Genomic DNA, 27,216 nt, shown 5'->3' on the forward strand with positions numbered 1-27,216 from the left:
ACATTTACTGATCTGTTTCTGTGGTCTTTCACACAGTCCCTTAGCCAGTGAGTTAGTTTTATTAGAAGATTTTTTCACAAGATAGTTCTAGCTAAGAAATAGTATCAGTTTCTTCCATTAGTATAATTGTAGAAAAGTGGAAATCTGAAATGTGTAGAAGCACATTCAATAAGTTGCTTTTTCTTCCAGTTAATAATTAAAATATTCCTAGTAATGACAGTAATATAGTAACTCAAAGTGACCCTGTGAGCTTTGAATCCCTTTGGTCTTAACAGAAGTAAACTTGTCTCTGATTTTAAATGGGATTTCAGGATTAATACTAAATTGAAATATCCAGGAACGTTTATCTTCTGGAACTCCATTTTACAGCTTTCCCTTCCCCTTTAAAAAAAATGTTGAAACTGTGTCTTTCATTTGGAGAAGGCAGTGGCACCCCACTCCAGTACTCTTTGCCTGGAAAATCCTATGGATGGAGGAGCCTGGTAGGCTGCAGTCCATGGGGTCACTAGGAGTCAGACACGACTGAGCGACTTCACTTTCACTTTTCACTTTCATGCATTGGAGAAGGAAATGGCAATCCACTCCAGTGTTCTTGCCTGGAGAATCCCAGGGACGGGGGAGCCTGGTGGGCTGCCGTCTATGGGGTCGCACAGAGTCGGACACGACTGAAGTGACTTAGCAGCAGTGTCTTTCATTACACTTAGGTTTTATATAAAAATACTCTGGTAAAGTTGAGAGTGTATTAGATATCATGAAAATCTTAATTCTGTATAGGAAAGCAAATATTTATGCATATCATGAATGGGAACTAAAGGAAATAAAAGAAAAACAGATAGCAGATTCATGGACTAGGTCTGTGCCCCATCTCCAGGTACACTTTAAAATAATTTAGGATTACATCTTAATAGCTGTGAACACAACTTTTGTGCTTTCATGTATAGTATTTTCTGTTAAATTCCATGTAGATGTGTATAACTTCAAGACTGGGTTTTAAGTGACATTTCCAACTTAAATTGTAGAAATACATAAAAAGTTTGTATTTTTTGATAGTATTGCCTGAAAATGTTTTTTCCTTTGTTACAGTATCTAGTAACACAAATAAATGATAGGCTGCATAGTTTTTTGTATCTTTGTAGAGGATGTGTTTTTTGTAGTTGTCTTGTTATGTAGATAAATATATGTAATTTGTAATATTGATCGTTAATAATTATTTAGAGGGGCCTTTAAATTTGTACAGAATGTTTTTTATTTAGTGCTGTGTAAGTTAATGCCATAGATCATTGTGACTTTGGGAATTAATGACAAGCTACCTTTAGAAAGTTCTGAAATTCTTTTGTTTGAGCTGCATGGAAAAATTTCTGGATGTTTGGCCTTCAGATACTACCCCAGTAGTGATGTTCCTCAGAGCAAAAGACATCATTTCATTTTCCTGTGGGTTAGCAACTGTTTTCAGCGCCTGGCATTTAAAAGAAACTTTGTTTTTAGATCAATGTCCTTATTTAGATGCATTTTTTATGAGAGGAAAGGAATTTTCAAGGTTCTCATATGGAACTTTCTAGTAAATAAAAGTTTGCTAATTCCCTTTAGAGAGAATTGGAACAGATATAAGTAGCAGTAGGAATAAGATCCTCATTTTGCAAATGGTTTATAAGATACCATACTTTTAGAAAAGACTACACTGGAAGCCCAATCTCCAAATTGGAACTTTCTTAAACTTCAGTAAATATATACTTCTTCAAAAGCACAGTAGATACTCTATTTGTTGACACAGACATTTAAATATTCCATTTGTAAATAAATCTTAATAAAGCATAAGCAGAATTCTACACCTAGTTACTGAGATTACTTTGTACTATGCTGTCTGTATCAGAAGTGCTGTGAGGCCCAGGCGCTCTGAAAAAACTTTGAAGACACGTGAGGATATTGTAGCCCTTTTTCCTGTTCCTGAAGGAGCTCCCTCAGTACACCACCCCTTCCTGACCTCTAGGTAAATGCATGTTTTAAAGTTTTCTCTAGGAAATCATGTTGAGGGTTGCTTTTTATTATTTATTATTCTTTTGGCTACCTTATATAAGAGGTCAAAGGTGGGAAGTCATTAAATAAAAGACTTTGAGGATACAGTCTAATTGTGTCACTAAAGGAGCTCCATCAGCAGGAGGAAAAAAAACTTTGCACAAAAAGTTCAGCACTGCCTAGGAAATATTCTTTTTCTCTTTGGGGAAAAAAGCCACATCAGAAGTCTTGTTTTGAACAAGATCCTACTGTATAGCACAGGGAACTAACTATATTCAATATCTCATGATAAACCATAATGGAAAAGATTATGAAAGGAGTGTGTGTGTATAATCTATTATAGAATCAGTTTGCTGTATAGTAATTAACACAATATAAGTCAGTTTCATATCAAAATAATTTTTTTTTGAAATCTTGTTTTGAAACTTTTCTGAGTGCCAGAATGCTTTATTTAGCAGAATAGGTTTTTTTTGAAATCTTGTTTTGAAACTTTTCTGAGTGCCAACTAGATATTTTTAAGAGAGTGGTTGGTTCTACCTTTTGATGTTTAGAAAGCCAAGAATATTTTGCCTTGGAAATTGGTAAATTCATTTGTGAATGAGTGATAACCATTGTAACACTTTAGTCTTAAGTGAGTTGATGTAGGTGGTATTGAGTTTTGTAGACCTCCTATTATGTTTCTCACGGAGCTTGAGTGTTTATCTTCTATGCATCAAAACTCTCAAGTGTTTTTTTTATATCTATTATTTAATTCTCTTAACAGTCCTGTGAGATAGATAATGTTTATCCCATTATACAGGTGAAACTACGGCACAGTGAGTTCTGAAATTTTGTATCGGAGATAATCAGCTGGTTTTAGTTCTTTAAGAAGTCATTATGGATTCCTGTCCTTTTTTTTTTTTTTTTTTTTTTTTAAGTTTTTCAGGTGCCTTTATTCTGCAAGGATAATTACTTAGGGGCTCTTAGGTTATGTGCTGTTATATGCTGTACTCTTATGCCATTTTAAACAAACGATTTGGATAATCTTTTAGACTCTGGCACTTTGGATTTGGGGTATTGCTTCTGAGAATGTTTATATTACCATTTTATAGTACAGATTTTCTCTAGACTTTCAATCTAGTTGAGAATGGATTTGTAATGCCAGTTCATCACCTTAGTTTAGAGAAGTCCAAACTCTTGCCTCTTGGATTTAAAAGAAAAAATTGTAGAACAGAGTCTGAATACTAATGAAATATTTTTGAATGATATTTTAACTTTTCTCTTTTTCAGTTGGGATGAATGGGTTCCAGAAAGCAGAGTACTCAAGTATGTGGATACCAATTTACAGAAACAGAGGGAACTTCAGAAAGCCAATCAGTAAGTTTGTTTGCAACATGAATAGGAGAAATGCCTGTAAGTTAATTTATGGAAATGGAATCCACAGCAGAAATCATGTTGGCTGCCTGCTTTTAAAATGATTCTTGATATCTGTCAGCTGCTGTTACGATTTTGATCTCAAGTGATCAGAGAGGCCTTTTGTAGCCTTTTTACTCTTCCTTTCTTAAATTGATTTTTGTAAATGTGTTATCTCTTTGTCCAACTTAATAAAAATTTTGTACCAGAATATGTATAGCCTTGGAACTTCAATTTGAATATAAATTTCAAAATGGAATCAAGCTATCAATTCTATATAAATATTTTATGATGATATATCATTGAAATTATTTTTGAAGGGAGCAGTATGCAGAGGGGAAGATGCGAGGGGCTGCCCCTGGAAAGAAAACTGCTGGGCTGCAGCAGAAAAATCTTGACGTGTAAGAAGCTCTTTGTTTTAATTTTATACACTGTGAAATTCAAGCTTGATACACTTAGAATTTGTTGAAAGTGGAAACTGGAACATTGTTGTGATTTGAAAAATGCCAATGAGAACTTCATTGGCGTTGGGTTATTGAAACTACATACTGATTACATATTGATTCCTTAATTTTCCTTAGCAATTTTTTTTTTGCCACTTAACTCATTTTTAAGTGTACAGTTGGGTGGCGTTAAGTACATACCCAACCCCTCCTTTGTTTAATCTTTACTTTTTTGGCCGTACTGGGTGGCATGTGGGATCTTAGTTCCCTGACCAGGTATCAAACTCTTGCCCTGTACAGTTGAAGTGCTGAGTCTTAACAACTGAACCACCAGGGAAGTCCCTTACAATCATTCAAGTTAGAACAAACATGTGTGCACATAATGTGTTTTTCTTTTACAAGCATTAGCATTGGATTCTCAAGGTACAAGTTTTGAGATTTGAGGGGTAGATTTGCTTTTTAAGTATCTTTTTCCTTGAGATTAGATTCTATTGCTTTTAGACCTTAACTAGTGTGACTTTACTACCTAAAAATTAAAGATAGTATTGAAGATAACTATGCATTTTGAAATGTTTGCAGTTTTATTTTTGGGGGTAAGAAGATAATTAGGCAAGGATTAATGGATTTGGTAAGATATTTGATTTGGTTAAGATAATTGATTGGTTTGGCCAGGATTACTATTTGAGATTGATTCATAGCTTTATTTGTTAATAAGTGGTAACATATTTCCATGATCTGGATCTTTGGAAAACTTAGAGTAAACACAGGTAATTAACATTCATAAATACTAAAAGTAGAAAAGCAAACACATTCAGATGTAATATGATGGTCCCTCCAGGCATAATCTATAATCATGGCTTTATAAACTTTTTTCCTTGTGCTCCAGAAATAATTAGATATTATGTCAGGATTAGTAATTTACTGTCGGTGCATATATAAATAGCCATGAGATAAATTACTGTTAGACATAATAGTCTAGACACAGGCTTTGTTCTGTGGATGAGCAGAGTGTTTAGTGTTGTAAAGAAAGGAATGTAGTTTCGAGAAGAAATAAAGTGAAACAATTTGACCAGTGAGAGTGTGAAACATAAGTCTAATGTCAAATTATGCTGGTTCCAAAGTAATTGGGGAAAATATTTTAATCTTTGGAGCTTTTTTGTGTTTGTTGATCTAATAGTTTTATGAAGCAGGTTCTTTTTAATATAATTTACATGCTATAAACTTATTAATAGACATAAATAATAAAACCCTGGGAGAAGATCTCATGATATGGTTTTGATTTTTCTGCTGTCTAGAGGGAGATGTGGATTGAGCCAACTATCAGTAAAAAAGTCCATGAGTCTTGAGTAGTAAATAAGAATATGCAGGAAATAAGATCAGGCAAAGATCCCTGATCTTACCATCAAGGCAGTATTTCTCTGTGGACTCAGTCTAGTAGAAGGGAATTTAAACCAGAGACGATAGTGATAATTAGCTTTTTTCTTTTTTCCTTTCAGGAAGACAAAAAAGAACAAACAGAAGAGTAAGTATATTAACTGTTTGAATTAATTAATTTGTGTTTATAACATTTGCATTTTGAATTCATTGTTAAATTTTAAGTTACGAAGTTTTAGAGTAAGCATATGTTGATGGTCTCATGAGTCACAGCAGTGTTACAGAATTAGGTACATAGCCATAGAGAACTGACATCCTTTCTACTGTAGAGAAACATAAGCATTTATTGTTTTTGTTTTCTTTAATGACTGACCCTGAGATAACTATATTTTAGAAATAGATGGTAATATTAAATATTGCTTTGTACTAGATGTTTGGTTGAGCTGTTAATGAGAGGTATATTTTTGGTAGGAATATGATTCTTCAATGTAGATTTAAGTAATCTATATAATGGACGGGTCAGGGAGTAAAGAGTTACTCATTAAGCTAACAATCTCCCTTCCTTACCCCCAAATTTTTACAGCACCTGGAAATGGAGATGGTGGCAGCACCAGCGAGACACCTCAGCCTCCTCGCAAGAAAAGGGCTCGAGTAGATCCTACTGTTGAAAATGTGAGTCTTTCTTAAGTTTATGTTAATAATAGCATGTTAGAATTTTTAGTCTGTCCTGTTACAGTACGGATAAAATAATCATAGAACTATTGACTCTCTCAGAAGCATTGCTATATAGCATGCTTTAATTACTGAAGTGAAAATATTCTTTTTTAGATAAAGGATATATTTGTATACATCTTTATTTCACGTGTTGCACTAGATGTATTCCTTCAGGTTTTATCCCTAACTCATCACATGTTTGTTTTAAGCCCTGTGTTGTTGTACAAGACTAAATAGTTCTTTGGTATTAAGATTGAATTGACTTACTAGGTCACATTAAATTGATTTACTGATTTAATAAATCCACAGAAAAATGCCAAGAAAGCCTATCAGTTACACGTGTATGTGTGTGGGTATAATAGTTTAGGATTTTTACATAAGTGAATTAAATGTCTATAATTTATTATATTTATAATCTCCAGAGTTATGAATTTGAAAAGAGGTTTTAAAAGTGTAACTGACCGTTTACATTTCTGAAGCTGAGATTAAAACACCAGTATGTTCTGAAAATTAGACACTTTTAGGCGGTTACTGATAGATTAGAAGATATATTTAATCTTATACATTAAAGATGTAACTTTAAGATAGTCGTGTTTGGGCTTCATCATTGAAGATGTGGTTATTTGAAATTAATAAGTTTTGAAAATACTAAGTTAAAATGCATCAAGTTGGAGAGGTCATTTATAGAAGAAGGGAAATTTGCTTTAAAATAAAAAGCCTTCACATGAAGTAGACAATCAAGATTTTTTTCTCCCAGGAGTTAGCTGTATGATCTTAATTCATTTCACTATTTCCAAGTCACAGTTCCATCTGTCTGTTTGAGTAAGAATTTATCCCAAGGGCCTGTAAAAGTTCAGAAAAGCTTTTAGAAACTATTCCTTTTTGTTTAGGAAGAGACATTCATGAGCAGGGTTGAAGTAAAAGTCAAGATTCCCGAAGAACTGAAGCCATGGCTTGTCGATGACTGGGACTTAATTACCCGGCAAAAACAGGTAACTTGGTGTTACATAGATTGTAATCTATATGATAATGGTCTTGCTAGTGTAAAATTTTTTTTCTAAAGGAAAAGGCTGTAGACTTGGACATCGAAGGTATGACTGATGGGAATTTTAATTCAGGGACTAGACTGAGCACTTTTATTATCAGAAAGGACTGGGAGAGGAATAAGCAAGGTACCTGTACAAAAGACCATGCATTTACAGTTAGTTTTACAAAGGTTTAGATAACTGTTGGCAGTGGCTAGGACACGAATACATCGTTCTGAAAATTGATTAAAAAAAAGAACCATATTATTTCTTGTTTAATATCATTGAAAGTGGGACATCATTACATACAGTGCTGCTAATGGAAAGTAGAAATAGGAAGCACACACTACTTCCTGCAGATATTTGTGATTTCCAAAGGAACCTGAAGCTGATCAAGCTCCTAGGACAGAAGAATCAATTTCTTAAAATAGAAAAACAGGGGTAGGGGAGAAATGGGGACTGTGTGGGATGGGCATCAGTCATAGGCTGTGCAATATGTGGACTTTGAGTCTTGATCTGTCTCTGAAGCTAAATGGCTAGGTTTAGCTCCCTTCTCCCACTTACTGTGTTTGGCAGCTTTTTGTGTTTTAGTTTTTATGTTTAATGGGACACTGGGTCCCAACCTTGATGTGAAGATAAAGAGTGTATTAAGCTAAGTGTTACAGGCAGAATGATGCGTAGTGACTTGATAACACGTCAGAGGTGAATTTATGTGCAGGTGTACTCCACATGTAGTGAGAGTTTATCTGTCCATTGTGGCAGCCACTAGCTACATTTGGCTGTTGAATTAAATTTTTAGTTCCTCAGCCACATGATCCATGTTTTAAGTGCTGAACAGTGCCCTTTTCTTTTTGGTAATACTATTAGGTGATCTTTCATTGCATTAAAACTTTTCCAGTGTACTTTTTCTTTGAAAAAGAATGTTAGTATTCAAGTGTATTTTTGTTTTCAAAGCTCTTCTATCTTCCTGCCAAGAAGAACGTGGATTCTATTCTAGAGGATTATGCAAATTACAAGAAATCTCGAGGAAACACAGATAATAAGTAAGAAAATACATACATCTTTGAAGTATACCAAAGACATTTTAAACATTATTTCTGAATAAATTATCTGAAATATGTACTTTAAAACAATACCATCAGAAACTAGCAAAATAGAATTTCATTGGTTACAGATAAGGTTTAGCTGGTAAACATTTATTAAAGGGCCAAGTCAGTAAATGTTCCAGGTGACATTGAAAAAGCTAATCTATGTAACTATGTGTATAACCATTTAAAATACAACTGTTTGTAAATGTGAAAACTAAAATCCATCCCTACCTGTGTGTTGTAGTGTGCTCACCAGTAGTTTGTTTTTTTGAATTGATTTCTTACCTCTTATTAAATCTCTCTGTTTAGCAGAGGTTCATTGTCATTGGTTTAGCATTTAATTTCTTACCCTCATGTTGGGTGACTGAGTCTTCATCTCTCAATTCATTCAGTGACTTGCTCTGAAGGTAGATACTTTTGTTCCCTTGTCAGGGAGTATGCAGTCAATGAGGTTGTGGCTGGGATAAAGGAGTACTTCAATGTGATGCTGGGCACTCAACTGCTCTACAAATTTGAGAGGCCGCAGTACGCTGAGATCCTTGCGGACCACCCTGATGCACCCATGTCCCAGGTGTACGGGGCGCCACATCTCCTGAGACTGTTTGGTAATGATCCCTTTTAGAAAATAGTTTTACTTTTTCGCCTGGGGCCTTTGATATTTTTGTCTTTCCTGATTTATATTAAGAGGTAACGTAAAATAACATTCTAAAAGACTGTTTAATTCGAATTTGAACTTCTATTTCATATATATTAAAATCTAAAGTCAGTTTCTAAAATCATATGCCTTAAGGAAATTAGTGATGGTTGCATTTGCTTACATAATTAAAGTATATTCTCATAATGCTACCTTGGATGTAACTTTGACTTCATTCTTTTTAAATAGTACGAATTGGAGCAATGTTGGCCTATACACCTCTGGATGAGAAGAGTCTTGCTTTATTACTGAATTATCTTCACGATTTCCTAAAGTAAGTCTAAAAATTAATGCTTGAAATTAAAAACATGAATTTATTTAGTGTACTGCAAATTACTCTTGATAGATTAGCACTGTAGATACTATAATAGAACTAAAGTAAAACAGAATATATGTTTAGCGTATTTAAAATGTCTCGTTATTTTGGGGATGAACTAGGGATGGCTTATATTTTTGGGAAAATGGAAAGTGCAATCCTGATTTTTACAGTTTGCTGGAGGGCACTTTGGTAATATATATAAACATTTTAAATGATCGGCAGTTAGGCTTCTGGGAACTTGTCCTATAGAAATACTTTATATGCACAAAGATCTCCAAGCATGTTTATTAAATTGCTATTCATGGATAAGGTAGGTTTACATATACTGATCAAGAAAGATGTCCAAGGTGTGTCAATTTAAAAAAATTAGATTGCAATAGAGGTTGGTATGAGTACTCTTTTTTGTAGAGAAACATTTTCAGTCTTTGGAAAAGATTTGGAAAAATATGTATCATACTTAACAGTGAGTTATTTCTTGGACATAGTATTGGGAGAAGAGTTTTCTGTTTTTACTTTATATATAGTTCTGTATTTTAATTTTCTTAAAATGGCGCCATGTATTGTATATTAATTTTAAAATCAGTGTGAACTTGGAAATTAACTAGCTTTTATAGTCTTCTACCAGTGATGAATATTCTCTCCCTCCAATTTCTTTATGAAATAAAAGTGCTCTACTACTTGACATTTTAGGGCCCTTTGATTTTTATGGTGTTACTTTCAAGTTGAGATTTACTTGTCAACTTCTGAATCTGTAATATGATGGATTTCAAAGAGCTAAAGAAGACACCCTAGCTGTTAACTCTTTCAGGGTAATGGCACCTGTTAAGGGTGGTCCAAGCACTCAGGTTGGTATTCTAGTGACTCCTGTTTTTTGCTTCTTTGAAATAAGGGGAGTAACTCTAGACTTCCATCTTTTTTATGCATTGTTGTCTGGTATGTAACCCTATTTGAGTTAATTAAATGGTTGTGATATGTATTTTAAAGTGCTTTGTGTGGCTTCTGTATGTAATTGATAAGAGATTAGGATCAAAATACAATTCTTCTTCATACTTGTAATGAATAACATTTCATTTTTAGGTACCTGGCAAAGAACTCTGCAACTTTGTTTAGTGCCAGTGATTATGAAGTGGCTCCCCCTGAGTACCATCGGAAAGCTGTGTGAGGCGCGTGTACCCACCCATGTTTGATCTCTGTAAACACCTTTTTGTTTCTTAGTCCTCTTGTACAAACAATGTACTTTGGAAATGTTCGTGTATAACAAAATTGATGTTTGTTTTCTGTTTGATTTTAAACAGAGAAAATAAAAGGAGTTACAGCTCCTTTTTTCTTTCCTTTTTTTCATTTCAAAGTTGCTACCAGTGTATTCAGTGATGGACAACAGAGAGACATACTGTAGAGTGTTTTATTGCTTAGTTGACAAAGCTGCTTTTGAACGCTGGTGGTTTCTATTCCTTTGACACTACGCACTTTTATAATATGTGTTAATGCTATATGACAGAATGCTCTGATTACTAGTGCCAAAGGTTCAATTCAATGTATATAACTGAACACTCATACATTTGTGCTCCCCCCCTTTTTTTTATGGTGCTTAAAGTAAAGAGCCCATCCTTTGCGAGTCATCCATCCATGTTGTTCCTTAGGCATTTTATCTTTGCTCAGATTGTTGAAGAACGGTGGCTTGTTTCATGGTTTTTGTATTTGTGTCTAATGCACGTTTTAACATGATAGACGCAATGCATTGTGTAGCTACAGTTTTCTGGAAAAGTTAATCTTTTAGAAATTGTTTTTCAGATCTTCAATAAATTTTTCTTTAAATTTCAAGGAGCAGTGTACTTGTGTGGATGCATTACAGAACCTTTGGGTATTGTGTGTGTCTTCTTGTGTTCAGACAGTGATTTTTCTTTGAGGTGAGTGATTGTCTTGTTTTCTGTGGGATGCGAAGTTTGGCTTCCTGATCTGTCTTCAGTATCTACCTTCATCCGCCAGAGCAGCTTTGGTTGTCTGCTGTCTTGAATTCTGGCTGAAAAGTCAGAAGTTTGTATGACTATTTCTCTACTTTTCATGGAATGTAAATTTTGAGCATTGAGGGAGTTTTTAGCTGTGTGACAGCTAGCCTTTTGCTAATTGTTTGAGGTGTTTACCAACATTATTCACAGTGCCTAAAATTTGAGCTCCTTCCCCCAACTTAAATACAGACCTCCTTGAGAGGGTTTGACGTGAGTTTCCTTGACCTCCCTCACCTTTGTTCTGTGGAAGTTCTTGAAGTCTCATCTCTGCTTCTAGGAGCATCCCATGATTTCCTTTCTGTTCCCCTGTACAGTCCATCCTGCCCCAGTGCCCAGGTATTCTTGGGAATGGTTACAAACCATAGAATCTACTGGCCAGAAGCTGGGCTTAAGCAGAGAGCTAGGCTCAGAGCTGTTTTTGTTCTTCCCCAGCTGTGTGACCGTCACTCACTGAGGCTTAGTCTGTTTTTGTCTGAGAAATGAGGTTAACACAACATACCAGATAGTGGTTATGTACTGTTGACAGGTGAGTTGTCATTGTGATGAAGGAGCATGCTGTACTAAGTTGATCAGGCATGTTTGACTCTGTGACCTCATGGACTGTAGCCTGCCAAACTCCTCTGTCCATGGATTCTCCATACAGAAACACTGGAGAGGGCTGCCATGCTCTCCTTGATGAAGAATAGCTCTCATTTTACCCTGGTTGTCCTGGGACAGAATCAGTCAGCTCTGGGATCTTTTTCCCTCTTTGTGGCTTGGCAAAAAGATGGCTCAGCAGATGTGACTTTGCTCAAAGGAAGAACAGGCTGAGACTGGAGGCTGAATTGCAGAGGTTCCCCCACTGCTGACAAGGCCACCTCGTCAGCCTGGAAGCACCACTGTCAGCACAGACACCTCGAGGTTCCCTGCGCCGCCCCATCTGCATGGAACCTCTCGGCGCTCACCCTCAGCGTCCCCTGGTGAGTCAGGAAACCTTAGAAGGTTGGCACCTTTGCTGGTTTGAGGTTTTCCTGTCACCTCTGCAGGTTAGAGGTGTGTGTGGGTGTCCAGAATGCCTCTGCATGGGAGCTTTCAACTGTCACTTGCACAGTAACCTCACGTGTTCTTTTACTCGTCGGAGACTTCATTGTCCAGGGGATTGGTGAGGTTCTCTGCCAGCAGGCTCAGCGTGGGGTTCACACATCCGTCTTCAAAGTTTTAGCAACTTCTTCAAATTCAATCCCACAAGAAAGGTCCCAGAGTAGTAGATGAGTACTTCCTTGTGTGCTCTTCACCTCTCAGATTTACCTCTTGTGTCTTTGTCACATTTTTGTGCACACATGCACTCTCCACAGAAAATCACTTTTATTTCTCTGAATCATTTGAAAGTAAAAATAATTGCATTTTTAAGTCTCAGTGCAAGATCCTGTGTGAGAAAAGCTGGACTAGAGATTTCATTATACACTAATTTATTGGAGGGGGCAGCAGGTGGAGAGGGTTAACAGTATTCTCTGTCCAGAAATAGGGCACTGTTTTGAAAAAGGTAGGCCAGGTCAAGTTCACACTGATCTAGGAGCCAAATATTAAGCTAATTGGTTGAACTCAAGAGGGTTTTAAATGGCTCATGTGCAATGAAGAGTATTGGGGAGCCTCCCTTCTCTCTTTCTCTGGCAAACCCTCAGAATAAGGAGAGGGGAGCAGGACCTCTTCAGGGGGCTCACAGGAGGGCGACAGATACACAGGTCATGTAGACTTCCTAAACAGCTTTGGGGAAAAAACACAACTCCTTAAATTCAATTCTAAGGGGAAGCTTCTTTATCCATAGAACGTAAGAGGTGTTGCCAACTGGTATGACCCACTTGGGCAGTTTTGGGCAGAAGAGCTGTGCCTCCCTCACCCCTCAGTCTCCTGTGACACATGATCATGTCTTTCATGTTTGTCTTGATTTGTCCAAAGTGGCAAGAAGGTCATTATTCCAGCTGGCTCTGGCCCTCTCTTAAACCCCTCCATCATGCTCAGGTAGCTCGGAAGTCCACTGTGCGCCCTGACCTCCCGCACCCCTGCGTTTGTAGTGCAGCCTAGGGGGAAGGCAGGTGGGTAAAGTGCCCCCTTGGCTGTGAGGTCTGGCAATAAAGCAGATACTGTATCTTAGTCCCTACAATGCCTTTGCTTATTTCTTAGCTCAACACCGGAATTGGAGAGGGATGCAATTAACAGCCCCAGGACTTTAGTTACAAAGATGTATGTGCCTTGCTGAAGGAAAGTCGACCAGATTGACAGTTTTGATTCTTCTTCACAACCATTCCAAGTTAAATGCTGTTAGCCATGTGGTGCAGGTCCTCCTGTATCTTTTCTTGTGTACAGACAGACACGACTTGTTTCACTGGGGCCAGGGCCGAGGGGACAGATGAGCCCCGAGGGGCCCTGCCGTCCTGTGGTCTCGATAAGCCAGTTGTCAGATGGCTGGGCTGGTCCCAGCACCCTCAGGAGAATCTGGTTTGGGAAAGGTGCAAAAAAACCAAACTGAAATAGTCTTAAGTATTGCTTTATTCATGTTGCAACACTTAAATGTTGAGAATAAATAGAAAAGTAGGAATTGAAAATGAGGAAGAAGAAATGAAAGATGGGTGGATGGTCTCAGAAGAAGAGATGGATGTGCTTTGTCATGCAGTCTTGGGGGAGACTGGAGGGCAGCTGAGCCTGGGGGGATGTCTCCTGCCTCTGGGAGGGGTTGGGGTGGAGGTGGGCCTCAGGGTGTTGGGTCTGGGAGTGATGGAGGTTAGACAAACCTGAGGGCTTGGTGTGTCCTTTATCTGATGTTCTCTAGCATGTAGTTAACCATGGGCAGAACCGTAGCTCTGATCTGAGCTTGTCGTCCTATGGGTCTGGCAATGGTGGCATTAGGGTGGCATTGATGTCCCCACCCCGTCCCACCCCTTTTGTGAGCATACACAGGAAAGACCACATGCTTTCCACCATGTGCATGGGTAGGAGACTGTGCTGTGCTCTTATTCAGGGACCAGATCATCCTACCTTTCCTGGTGCCAGAGCTGGAGACACAAAGATGCCCCTATGGGCGTGTTGGTCTGGGACCCCAGAGGTTCCTGGTAGGACCTGTGTCACTAGCTTGGGACATGCTCTTTCATCTTTACTTTTCCAGTGATGCTCAGGCCTTTATGTCCATAAGTGATGAATCTTACATCAATGCCTTCCTCTTTGATCACCCATTCCCTAAATGTCAAGAGAATTCCAAAGGTCAGTTTTTCCCAAGCTGGACTGGGACACCACACTAATTGTGGTGATCACAGTGTTGCTGACGAAAGTCCGTTGGCCTGCCTGCGCTCTCGGGACACATGCATAGGGCTGTGGGGCCACCCCACTCGGCCCTGGAACTGCTCCTCTTGGCTGTCCCTTGTTCAGCCTGCCTTCCCTGGAGCAGGACATCTGCCAGGATCCTTGCAGGCTTCTGTCAGCTGTTCCCTTGAACCTTTTGATTCTAATCTGGGCCAGCCACCAGGGTCTCTCTGCCTTTCTGCAGGGGGCGGGGTGGTGTCCCCTTCAGGGTCTTTCCTGCCATGTGCCTCAGGGCCATCCCAGACTACCCCCATGGCTGTCCCCAATTTCATCCTCTGGTTTCCTGTGCAGACTGGTCCACCCTGCCCCCTGGAATCCAGAGAGAGGCAGTCTTTGCTGAACCTCACAGTCTCTGCTAAAGCTCACACAGTAAACCCCTTTCCCCACCTGGAATAGCTTGCTGCTCTTAATCTCACATAGTCATAGCCAAGGGTTTCTCCTGTAATAGTGAACATCCGTTCTCTGTCTCTAGCTTAGACTCAAATTCTCTATCACTTGATGTTAGAATAGTTACTTTAATATGTTAAAAATATATATACCAAGAATCATAGAAAGTAGATGGTGCTACCCTTCAGATACCCCCTTGTATTAATACCAGCCAGCATCCCTGCATGAGAAAAGGGCCACTCCGTGGGGTAGTTGGAGGAGAGTTTACGAAAGGCTTGTCTGCCAAGGAGGGAGGAACTGAGTGGAGTTGGGTGACTGAAGCCCCAGCACGGAGCCTGGCCTGCAGCGGGTGCTTAATAATCATGAGGTGATCTGCACAGGTGGAACCTTCACAACAGTTGCACGTGAGAACTGGCGGGGTGGTTCTTGGCTGTCTTCAGAGAGGCGAAAAGATGACTTGGTTGGAAGCCTGTGGGCTTGTGAATGTAGCTCCTAGACCTGACTTGCACGCTTGGGAATATGAGCGGAGATAACCCTCTTCTGAGCACTAAGAGCCAGATGTGACACTGGCTCCTACAAATGCCACCTGAGTTATCTCTCATCAACAGGCCTGTTCTTGGAGGGAGAGGCCTTGTTTACTTAATGTTGATGGTGGCAAGCGTGGGCCCTGGTGTTCCACAGTTCACGTGTCTTGCCGTTTCTAGGTCTTGAGTACACACAGCTATATTTGTCTGAACATAGCCTACTGCATTCATCAGGGTGGTTTTAGTTGGAAATGATAGTTGTAACTCAGAAGTAGCTCAGAGTTCATTGGCTTATGTAACTGAGAACTCTGTGGAAAGGCTTTAGGCATTGATCCAGATGCTTAAACTGTGTTCTCTGGAATATTTCATCTCTTGACCCTGCTTTCCTCTATTTTGGCTTCATTTTCAATTTTGGCATTTTCACATTTCAGCAGAGTGGTCAAACAGGAGGCTGTAAGCTATGTCTTAGTAACTTGGTCACCCAGGGAAGATGCCCCACTCTGCCCTGCCCCCTTTTTTGGCTTAAGGCGCCACACACACATTCATTATTGACAGTTTGGGAGGTCACTCTCACTGAAACTAAAATCAGTTTTCAGCAGGCTGCATTCATTCTGGCGGCTCTAGGGAAGAATCCATTTCTAAACCCTCTTGGTTTTTAACTTAAAGTATAACTGACCTGTATTAGACTAACACTGTGTTAGTTCCAGATGTACAGCAGGCTGCTGTAATATTTTTATATGTTACAAAGTGATCACCCAGAAGAGCCTTTCTGATGCTTCCCACAAAATCCCACGTTCACTGCTTCTGACTGACCCATCTTGAGCCCTGTGCTGATCCCTGGACCAGTCACCATGGCTGGGAGGGTGAAGCGTGTCATCCACAGGCCTAGGTCACATGGTCCTGGGGAGGGGGCGTGGGTGAACATAAGTATCCTTCCAGTAAAACCTCAGGGACTCATAGGGGTACAGGAGGGCGTACAGGAGCCTGTCACTCTCTGGGTTTTCCAGATTCACTGGTGTGGTGTTTCCCTCCTCTTACTTCGCAGACTCGACTCCCTGCCACATACGGCCTCCACACAGAGCTGCCCCGCCATGCTCTCTGCCTCTCCTGAGCTCTTGACATCTTCTGCCCTTTACGTGGAATGCCTTCACTGTTCCTCATTAAATAAGCCCATTCAGCTCAGTGCAGAACTCTCATCTCTGAAGGGCCTGGTTTCTTGGGTGCAGAGCCAGTACCTAGCTACATGGGTCGCCTCCCTTGGAAATACCACACAACACACAACCCTAGACAGGCTTTTCTTAAGAAGAAACAATTCAGGGACTTCCTTGGTGGTCCAGTGGTTAGAACTCTGCACTTCCACTGCAGGGGCACTGGTTTAATCCCTGGTTGGGGAACTAAGATCCCACATTCCACTTGGTGCAGCCAAAAAAAAAAAAAAATTCACATACCGTAAAATTCACCCCGTGAAAGTATAAAACTCAGTGCATTTAAGTATATTCATTGGGTTGTGCAAGCCACCACCGTCGATAACTGCAGAATATTTTCAAGGCCCCCAAAAGCAAGCCCAGACCCATAAGCAGTGTCTCCATCCTCCTCCTCAGCTGTTGGCAATCACCAGTCTGCCTTCTGATTCTGTGGGTTTACCAGCTTTGGACATCGTAGGTGGATGGAATTACACAACCTGTGTTCTCTCACTGACACACTGTAGTGTTTCTGGAGTTTATCCCTGTGATAGCCTATATCGGAATTTCCTTCCCTTTTATGTCTGAACAACATTCCGTCATATGCATAGACCACATTTTCTTCATTTCTGTCATATGATGAACGTGGTTATTTCCACATTTGGATAATTATGAATACAGCTGCTGTAAATGACATGAAAGCTTTTTTTTTTTTCCGCTCTCCAGGCAGCATGGGGGATCTTTGTTCCCCCACCAGGGCTTGAACCCACGACTCTGCATTGGGAGTGCAGTCTTAATCACTGAACTGCCAGGGAAGTCTGGAAAGCTTTTCTTGTTAGGAAAGTGTGTCCTATAGGACAAACAGCACCAACTCATGCTGCAGACCCTGCTCCCCAGGGGCCAGAGGCTCCACAGACACACATTGGGATGGTGGATGTGGCAGGAGGATCAGGGGAAGGAAGGGGCTGGTAAGGGAGACATAGGGGCCATCCCAAGGGGTGGGGCAGGTGAGCCGGGAGCAGGAAGCTGAGCATGGGAAAGCCACGAGGAGAGTAAGGCTTCCTAACCGATCCTGTGGGTTGAGGTCACTCTCTGCCAGAGCCTGGTGTATTTCCTCCTCCCTCCCCACATGCTCAAAACATCAAGCAAACCTGCTCTTTCATCCAGGGCCCCCCACCTGGGAGATAGCTGCACCAGCACCCTTGCATGCCATCCTTCCAGCCAGAGAGCCAGCCACCCCCGGGTGCCTGTGTCTTAGGAGATGGCCTGGAGACAGACCCAGACCCCAGCCCACAGCACAGACCTGGCTCAGGAGGTGCCCACTGCAGGTTTATTAAAGACCACGGAAGAGACAGTGGAGCTTCTCCCCAATGTGAAATGCAGCCCTTCTGGGAAGAAAGAATATTCCTTGTCCACAAGGGGTTGATCAATGAGAAACCACGTGTAAGGCACGCGGCTGGTGGTGACCTCTGCAGCAGAAGACGTGGGCAGGCTTGTTGCTCCGTGGGATTCACCTCCCAGTTTTCTCTGGGTTTCCAGGCAGAGTGCAGGGCCACGGGTTAGGGGTGGTCTCCCAACACGTCCTCCAGGGCAGGATCTTGGGCCCCCGACTGCCTGGTCCTCGCTTTCTCCACTGACCCGTCATTGCCGCCGGGGCTCACACCAGGGGGATAGGGAAGGAGGCACAGGCCGCAAGGCCGCACATGTTCTTCCCGCGCTCAATGAGGAAGTACCTGGGCAGAGGGAGGGGCTGAGGCCTGGCCAAGATCTGACTCCAGGGGCTAGGCCCTCCCATTTATTCACAAAAGAGTAGCGCTGGGTTTTCTGGTCTCCAGGAAACCTGACTTGGCCACCACATGAACTCTGTCCCATTATTCTATCCCTGCTTCACTTCTCTCCAGAATCTCCTGAGGGCCCCCTTCTCAGCCTCACCTAGTTGGCCTCATGTTGGGGACCCCTCCTCAGATGAGGACATCAAGTCTGAGACTTAGAGAGACACAAAGTCACATTGAGATATGTCCCCAGGCCACCTGACTGAAGCCCCTTCTAGAAGGAGGGGCTGTCCACCATCGGTAAACTTGTTCCTTTCGTTTCTCTCCCTCAGGGCCTCCCAGACATGGCTGAGTCCCAGCTGGGCCCTGTGTTGTGGACTGTCTCCTAGTGGTGGTCACAGAACCCACTGAACCAAACGGCCTCCTGTGCCTGGATAGACAGTCATTATAATCTGGGGTCTGGGATGGGAGAGGGTTTGCTGGAGGGTTCTTGAGGGTGTGAAGGTTACATCCTCAAATTCCCCTCTTTTTGGCCTGGGCTAAGGCTGTTGAGCAGCCCCTTCTCGGAAGCCACACTGAGGCGGAAGAGACACACACACTCCCTCCCACCGAGGGGCCCCCAGACCTGGGCACTCAGGCCTCCCTCTCAGTACATGGGACCTAGAAGCTGCTTACCCCTTCATTCCCCAGTTAGGGCCCCAAGAATTCTTCACGATCCAGTAAGGTATCCCTTTCTCTTCTCCGTACCCAACAGCCAGCACTGCGTGGTTTACTTTATCTGGAGTCTTACGACAGGAAGTACTGGAAAAGGAAAATAAAGGCTTGAAAATACGGAAAGGGTGGGATTTCTCTGGTAGTCCAGTGGTTGAGATGCTGTGCTTCCAGTGCAAGGGGTGTGGGTTTGATCCCTGATCGGGAACCTAAGATCCCACATGCCACGTGGCCAAAAAAAGGATGAAAGGATAAAATATGATTCAGTCACACCCAGCAAGTGATTTAGAGCATTGTTTTCCAGAGTGGGGACTGGGAGGCACTGAAGGTGGTGAATTAACGTTGGTTTAGTCACAGGGCAAGAGAAGTGTTCAAGCGGACGAGCTGCAGTGGCCATGCAATCATTCAACCAGTGTGTAACTGAGCTGTTGATACGTGTCAGGCCTGGGGAAGGCAAGGTGTGGGACACCAGCAGCATGCCCAACTGTGCTCCTGGATCTAGGAAGCTCCCTTTGGCAGGGAGCAGGCAGGCAAAGAGGCTGGTTCTATACAGTGACAACTAGGGGGCTGACAAGAGCCCAAGGGAAACGGACCCGACCAAGTGGGAACAGAATGGGCAGGGTGTAGGGACAAGGAAGGCTTCCCTGGGAAGGTGGGTGCTCAGTGGAGTAGAAAATGACACCCTGCTGTGGTATTCTTCCCTGGGAAATTCCATGGGCAGAGGAGCAGGGTGGAACAGGGAGGACGTGGGTGTCTTTGATGGGATTTGAACTTGGAGAAAGAAGGACAGATGATAGAGGCTCCCCGAGCCAAGCTAAGACATGGGACAGTGGGTGTGTGTGTGCAGAAGTGGTGTGGCGAGAAGGGTGTTCAGAAGCTGGCTGGCTGTGGGTGGAGGATGGACCATTAGCGGGGGCACAAGAACAAAGCAGTAAGGAGGCGATGGTGAGGAGAGATGCAGTGGGAGAGAGGACAACATGTTTCTGAGCAGTGATCATGGGGCAGCATCTGATAAGGGGGAGGAGACAGGCAGGATCTGAGGTCCCTGTGGGCCGTCCAGCTTCCTGTGGTAGGGAGGCCCTTGCCTCTCTGTCTAATGCTCAAGAGGCCCGCTGGCGGAAGGGGGCTTGGAGACTCAGCAAACAGTTGGCCGTGGAGTTCAAGGCATATGTGAGAAGAGGGCAGAGGAGAAAGTCCTGGAACACGCTCGCATTTAGGACTGGCCAGACTGCAATCGAGGCCATTGAGGAGATGGCGGGCAGCGACCGGAAGTGGCTGCACTGACTCTCATTGTAAAACAGGCAAGAGGAATGGATGAGAGGAAGCCCACCCTAGAGAACTCCTCGATGACCCTTCAGCACGGGATTCTGCATCTGGGAGCAGCTGGTTTCCCTTCCCTGTTTCATATCTTCACAGCTTTGACCATGGGTGTTTATCACCAGAGGCGGCTCTTTGGCTGAGCGAGGGGGAGCTCTGGGCTCAAACAGGGGCCCCGGACCCACTGTGTGACTCCTCTCCTCCTCCTCAACTCGGGGACTGGGGATCCTGACCCTCAGGGCTGCAGGGCGATGTGATAGGTCAGCAAACGTGGCATGGGTGGAGAAACGGTCAGACCCGGACTGAGTCCCGGGCCCGGCCATGGGGAACCCACATGCCCCTTCTCCCCTGAGGATGCTGGGGTCCTGCTCACCTGGAGTAGATGCCCTTTCTGTACATCATAAAGTCAGCAGTCACCTCGAAGGCGAAGCTCACGGGGTTGTGTAGGGCCACGGCCTCTACCATCGCCTCCTCATCGTTCTGTGGACAGAGGGGCAGACAGGTGGACACACTGGCCCCTGCCACTTCCCCACCCCACGGGAGAAATGTGGTCCTTTGCTCCAAAGTAGGTAACAGGCACAGAGGAGGGAAGAGAAGGGTGTTTTAGACCAAAAAGCTGCCACCAAAGGGGAACTGCCCTTCCTTATAAGCAGAGCCTGCCCTGGACACTGGGAGCTGGTGTGGGTCCCCTGCCAGGTGGTGCAGTGGTAGAAAACCTGCCTGCCAATGCAGGAGATGAAAGAAACATGGGTTTGATCTGAGTTGGGAAGATTCCCTGTGGAGGAATTGGCAACCCACACCAGTACTCTTGTCTGGAAAATCCCATGGACAGAGGAGCCTGGTGGGCTATAGTCCATATGGTTGCAGAGTCAGACACGACAATGATTAAGCACAGCACAGCCCTCTTGTGAGTGAATGGCCAGGATCCTTTGTGTTTTCTATTTGCTTATGGCCCCTTCCCTGAAACCCTGCCTCCCTTTATGACCTCCCTGGACCTTGCTGGGCCTCCCTGCTTCGCTCCAAGAGAATCCTGCACCCTTTGGGTTTGAGCACAGGGTGCAGTGGGGACTCATTCACTCTCTCACTCACAACCACATGCCACAGCCCTCCCGTGAGCTCCCAGGGGTGCAGAGGTGAGTGGGACTCCCCTGTTCCCATCCCCAGGACCCCTGCACCCACAAATCTAGTCTAAGGAGCTTTCACTGCTGTTTTTGGTAGAACGCCAGGGTTAGAAGTCCGTGAGCAGACAAAGCTCAGATGGCGGTAGAAACAAGAAGACCTGGCAAAGGACTGTGTGCCTAAGAAGGACTCAGCCCCGCCAGCTTGGGGTCGGGGTGGGGCAGTGGGAGGAAGTCCGGGGCTTCCTAGGGGCAGACAGCAGCAGTTGGAACCAGCTGTGCTTGTGCTCAGTCTCAGTCGTATCGGACTCTTTGCGACCCCATGGACTGTAACCCATGCTGGTGTGGGTAACCATTTCCTCCTCCAGGGGATCTTCCTGACCCAGGGATCGAAACAGAGTCTCCTGCACTGGCAGGCGAATTCTTTACCACTGCACCACCTGGGAAGCCCCTAGAATTACCTGGGGGGCTTTAAAAAAAATCCCAATGCCCAAGCTGCACCCCAGACAATAATGTTAGCATCTCTGGGGTGGGTCCAAGGCAGGATTTCTTAAAGCATCTGTGCTGGGAACCACTGGGTTACCATGAGCTGAGGAGGCCATTCCCCTGGCTAGAGACCTTGGGGAGTTGAAATAAGGAAGAGCTGAGGCCAGGGCTCTGCTGAAGGAGGGGCAGGCTGAAGAGGTCAGGGCACCAGCCTTCCTCAGTCCTCTCTCCCTGGAGAAGGGGCAGAGACCTGGCTGCAAAGGGCAAATGACTGCCTGGAAAGCAAGCTGCTTCCTTCCTTGTGCTCAGCAAAGGCCTTGTCAGGGCTGGTGAGACCACATGCCCCTCCTCCCCTGAGGATGCTGGGGTCCTGCTCACCTGGAGTAGCCTGCCCACCAAGAGGTGGTGGGTGTCATGGGGCTGGCCATTCTCATGGCCAAGGAGGGCTGGATGCCCATGCTGGCCTGCTCCTCAGGGCCTGCATGTGTCACAGACAAGTTTCTCTTGGGCACCAGGCAAAAGGGATTGGATTGACCCCCAATCCACCTCTTAATGGGCTTCAAATGGGCCAGAGTGGGTCAGCCCCTGGTGAGTGTGTCTAAGAGAAACCAGCTGTTTTCTCAAGATAAATGTATCATAGTCAGAAACATCTCAATTAAAGGTTCTGGAATGCCATGATCTCTGTTTCAGTCCAGCTTACACTTCTAGTTCTGCAGCCCTGGTCAAGTTACTTAACCACTCTGAACCTTTCTTCATCTATAAAATGAAGGCAATAATGACCCTTATCTCCTAAGGTTGTCTTGAGTCTAAAGGAGATAACACAAGTTAAGTGGTTAGTACACTCCTTATGGCAGAAAGCAAAGAGGAACTAAAGAGCATCTTGATGAAAGTGAAAGAGGAGACTGAAAAAGCTGGCTTAAAACTCAACATTCAAAAAATGAAGATCATGGCATCTGATCCCATCACTTCATGGCAAATAGATGGGGAAACAACGGAAACAGTGACAGGCTTTATTTTCTTGGACTCCAAAGTCACTGCAGATGGTGACTACAACCATGAAATTAAAAGACACTTGCTCCTTGGAAAAAAGCTATGACCAATTTGGACAGCATATTGAAAACCAGAGACATAATTTGTCGACAAAGGTCCATCTAGTCAAAGCTATGGTTTTTCCAGTAGTCATGTAGGCATGTGAGAGTTGGACTATAAAGAAAGCTGATTGCTGAAGAATTGATGCTTTTGAACTGTGGTGTTGGAGAAGACTCTTGAGAGTCCCTTGGACTGCAAGAAGATCAAACCAGTCAATCCTAAAGGAAATCAACTCTGAATATCCATTGGAAGGACTGATGCTGAGGCTGAAACTCCAATACTTTGGCCACCTGATGTGAAGAACTGACTCATTGGCAAAGACCCTGATGCTTGGAAAGATTGAGGGCAGGAGGAGAAGGGAACAACAGAGGATGAGATGGCTGGATGGCATCACTGGTTCGAAGGACATGAGTTTAAGCAAGCTCCAGGAGTTGGTGATGGACAGGGAAGCCTGGCACGCTGTAGTCCATGGGGTCGCAGAGTTGGACACGACTGAGTGACTGAACTGAAGTGAACACTCCATAAGCTCTTGCCACTAGTGCCGAGTGCATGCATGTACTTCGATTAGATGGAAGCTACTGTGGGACTCCCTAGTGGCCCAGTGGTTAATCCACCTGCCAATGCAGGGGACATGGGTTCAATCCCTGGTTCAGGAAGATACCACATGTGATGGAGCAATTAAGCCCAATGCACCACAACTACTGAGTTTGTGTTCTGCAACTGCTGAAGCTGGTGCACCTAGAGCCTGTGCTGCATAACAAGAGAAGCCACTGCAATGAGAAGCCCGTGCACCACAACAAAGAGTAGCCCCCGGTCGCTGAAACTGGAGAAAGCCCGCGCACAGCAATGAAGACGCAGCGCAGCCAAACAAGTGAATTTGAAAAAAAAGTGAACCAAACTCATAGCCACAGATCCATGTATATCATTTCACTGTAAAGTACAAGTAATCTTTGAGTGACTGTAATTTAAAGTGTTTGATACTGGGACTTCCTTGGTCATCCAGTAGTTAAGAATTTGCCTAATAACACAGGGGATACAAGTCCAATCCATGGTCCCACGTGCCATGGAGCAACGAAAACTAAGCCCGAGCACCACAACTGCTGAGCCCACATGCTGCAACTACTGAAGCCCATGCTCTGCAATAAAAGAAGCCACTGCAATGAGAATCCCACACACTGCAACTGGAGAAAGCCAGTGCAGCAGTGAAGACCCAGTGCAGCCAAAAATTAAAGATAAGAAAGAATGAAGACTTGTGCAGACTTGGGCCAGGACCAGAGCATCTGACTGCCGACTCCTGCTCTATCCCTTCCGTCCTACACCCTGCTGCCATCACGGTGACTAACATTCACTGATAATCAAAAACTTTTCAATCAAAGGGATGTGCTGCCCAGAAGGGCTGCCGTGCTATGCCCCTTGGCCATCCGACGGCAGTGGAGGCTGCCTCCTGATCAGAATGTGTTCCCCATCGCAAGGAAGGGTTGGTACTCACCAGTGTGATGTTGGCTACGTCCTTGACAAAAGCAATGGCCTTACTGGGCTGGTACTTGCAGTCACCATCCTGTTCAGGGGGCAAAGGTCATGGGATACAGGTTGGGGATGCTTACCCTGCCCTCGCCACCCTGTGCAATTTGATAACATTGACAAAGCAAAAGCTACAGGTACCAGGACTTGGGTGAGGGGGATCACTTAGGAGAGAATCAGAGGCATCCTTGTCCCTGAGGACGTTACAGTCCAGTGGGAGGAGACCATGCTGGCTTTGGCAGAGGTGGGCTCGAGTAGCCCCTGGTGGGAGCACGAGGAAGGGGCCTGACCCAGTCCAAGGAGGCTTGCCGAGAAAAGGAACCCAGTAAGAGCCTGCACGGCAGGGGAGGGAGGCCCAGTCTCAGTCCAGGGAAGATGACCAACAAGAGGCAGGACACGTGCAGGGAAGAGCAAGCCCCTCTGAGACGGAGAGACAGGCAAGATGACAATGCAGGACCTGAAGTTTAGGAAGCAGCAAGCGGCTGGGCAGGAGCGGAAGGTTTCCAAGGAGAGAGTGAAGTCAAAGATAAGACTGGGCAGACAGATTCGGGCAGAGGGACTTGGAAGGCAGGCCGGAGAGTCTGGAGTTTATCTTGCAGGCCCTGGGAAGCCTTTGAAGAGTTCTGAACTGAGTGTACCCAGAGCTTGGTCTGAGAGGCCTCTCTGGCAGCCCCTGGGGGAGAGTGGCCCCAGGACAGACCACCCTCAGGGATCCAGGATGAAGGGGGACCAAGGGCTGAGTGGGGGAAGGGACATAGGACAGACCAAGGAGCAGAGGGAAGAAGGTCTCTGGCGGGGGAGGGTCTGGGCAGGGGGACTGCCCTGAGAAAGGGACACAGGTAGCCAAGAGGTTTTCGGGAAAGGTGGTGCCTCCCATTTCTAGGAGGGGCAACACTGGAAGAGAGTCCTGGGTTTGGGGGAAAGTCAAGGTGCCCAGCCATGCACAGGCGGGGCTGAGGTGAGAGGGGAGGCCCTGGGCCCAGGAGCACTGTCTGCATGGACACGGAGTGTAGAAGCCCATAGATGGCATTCTCGTGCACCCTCGGCAGGAGGTGCGGGCCAGGCCACGAGCAGAGACGGTGCTGCCATGGACAGGGCGAAGAGGCCCCAGGACAGCTGAGCACCAGGGCTCAGACAAACAGAGGAGGCGAAGGAGTGAACATGAAGAGACAACACAGAATTCAGGAGGGAGTAGGAGTCCTCAAGAGGGTGCAGGGGAAGGGTGTGTCCTGAGGCTGGGAGAAGAAGAGAAATGGGGGCCCTGCAGACTAAGAAGATGGAGCCCAGGTTAGGAGAACAAAGATGGGGGAAGCCCAGGAGGCCCTGCAGACCAAGAAGATGGAGCCCAGGCGGGGAGAACAGAGATGTGGCACCCTGCAGACCAGGAAGACAGAACCCAGGCTGGGAGAATAGAGATGGAGCGCCCTGCAGACCAAGAAGACGGAGCCCAGGCTGCCCGAGTTACCTGGCCCCTGTAGGGGTAGGTGTCTTCACCCATGATGCCCTTGTTGTACCGGATGTACTCGAAGGCCTGGCTGGGGAGACCCCTGCAAGAAGCACACACAGCTGTGCCCACCTGGGACTGGCCCCAATAGAGGCAGGGCCTGCCGAGGCTGGGGCGTGCCAGACGTCTGCCCTGGTGGGGCTGGGGGGCCATGACTTCAGCCCTGAGTCCCAGGACGAGCCTGAGCGTGGTTCCCTGCAGGAGACTCCTGTGCTGGCTGCTGCTGAAGCAGGACTTGCCTGGGAGAGGGCTGGGCCGCTGGGAGGGGGCGGGAGGCAAGGCTAGGAGCCTGCTCTGGGGGGGCACGAGAGGCCTGGCTTTATACCTGTGTGCTCAGGAAAGGTCTTAGAGCACTGCATGTGAGGAGGAGATGAGGGCTGGAGACACTGGGAACTGTGAGTCAATCCCTAACAACCCGTTTGAAGAATAGGCCAGGAGGTAGGCAGACAGACTGGGAGTTTGGGGTTAGCAGATGCAAACTGGTCTATCTAGAATGGATAAACAACAAGGTCCTACTGTATATTCAATATCCTGTGATAAAACCATAATGGAAAAGAACGTATGTATGTGTATATAACTGTTGCTGTTCAGTCGCTAAGTCATATTTGACTCTCTGTGACCCCATGGACGGCAGCACGCTAGGCTTCCCTGTCCTTCACTGTTTCTCGGAGTTTGTTCAAACTCACGTCCATCGAGTCGATGCTATCTAACCATCTCATCCTCTGCTGCCCTCTTCTCCTCCTGCCGTTTTTTCCAGCATCAGTGTTTTTTCCAATGAATCAGCTCTTCGCATCAGGTGGCCAGAGTATTGGAGTTTCAGCTTTAGCATCAGTCCTTCCAATGAGTATTTTGGGTTGATTTCCTTTAGGATTGACTGCTTTGATCTCCTTCCTGTCCAAGGGACTCTCAAGAGGCTTCCCCAGCACCACAGTTCAAAGGCATCAATTCTTGGTGCTAAGCCTTCTTTATGGTCCAACTCTCACATTGGTACATGACTACTGGAAAAACCATAGCTTTGGCTATACGGACCTTTGTCAGCAAAGTGATGTCTCTGCTTTTTAATATGTGTATTACTATGCGGTTGCAAAGAGTCACACACGACTTACCGACTGAACAACAATGATGTGTATAATTGAGTCACTTTGCTGTATGGCAGTAATTAACACAACACTGTAGTTAAACTAGACCTCAATAAATAAATAAAG

At 44.5% G+C, this 27,216-nt stretch overlaps 2 protein-coding genes across 4 annotated transcripts in view; one reads left to right on the top strand and one right to left on the bottom strand.

The window, feature by feature from the left end:
• MORF4L1 (mortality factor 4 like 1) overlaps positions 1–10,883 on the top strand; it is an 18,117-nt gene extending 7,234 nt beyond the window's left edge. Inside the window, exons 4-13 of one of the 3 annotated variants that reach the window (XM_010843218.1) lie at positions 1,871–1,987; positions 3,283–3,369; positions 3,726–3,806; positions 5,345–5,370; positions 5,806–5,894; positions 6,827–6,928; positions 7,916–8,004; positions 8,482–8,654; positions 8,933–9,017; positions 10,140–10,883. In XM_010843218.1, coding sequence (XP_010841520.1) covers positions 1,871–1,987; positions 3,283–3,369; positions 3,726–3,806; positions 5,345–5,370; positions 5,806–5,894; positions 6,827–6,928; positions 7,916–8,004; positions 8,482–8,654; positions 8,933–9,017; positions 10,140–10,224 — 934 coding nt within the window. In that variant the 3' untranslated portion in view covers positions 10,225–10,883. The remainder of the gene's footprint in view (positions 1–1,870; positions 1,988–3,282; positions 3,370–3,725; positions 3,807–5,344; positions 5,371–5,805; positions 5,895–6,826; positions 6,929–7,915; positions 8,005–8,481; positions 8,655–8,932; positions 9,018–10,139) is intronic. The other 2 variants (XM_010843216.1, XM_010843217.1) reach the window with 2 other exon arrangements.
• A 6,918-nt stretch (positions 10,884–17,801) lies between these two features.
• Positions 17,802–27,216, bottom strand: part of CTSH (cathepsin H) — a 20,870-nt gene continuing 11,455 nt past the window's right edge. Inside the window, exons 8-12 of the mRNA XM_010843219.1 lie at positions 25,973–26,054; positions 24,476–24,544; positions 20,667–20,773; positions 18,941–19,066; positions 17,802–18,226 (exon numbers count right to left, since the gene is read on the bottom strand). Of these exons, the coding sequence (XP_010841521.1) occupies positions 18,151–18,226; positions 18,941–19,066; positions 20,667–20,773; positions 24,476–24,544; positions 25,973–26,054 (460 nt within the window). The 3' untranslated portion in view covers positions 17,802–18,150. The remainder of the gene's footprint in view (positions 18,227–18,940; positions 19,067–20,666; positions 20,774–24,475; positions 24,545–25,972; positions 26,055–27,216) is intronic.

The sequence above is a fragment of the Bison bison genome, unplaced genomic scaffold, assembly GCF_000754665.1.
Source record: "Bison bison bison isolate TAMUID 2011002044 unplaced genomic scaffold, Bison_UMD1.0 scf7180017864181, whole genome shotgun sequence".
Classification (NCBI taxonomy): Eukaryota; Metazoa; Chordata; class Mammalia; order Artiodactyla; family Bovidae; genus Bison; species Bison bison.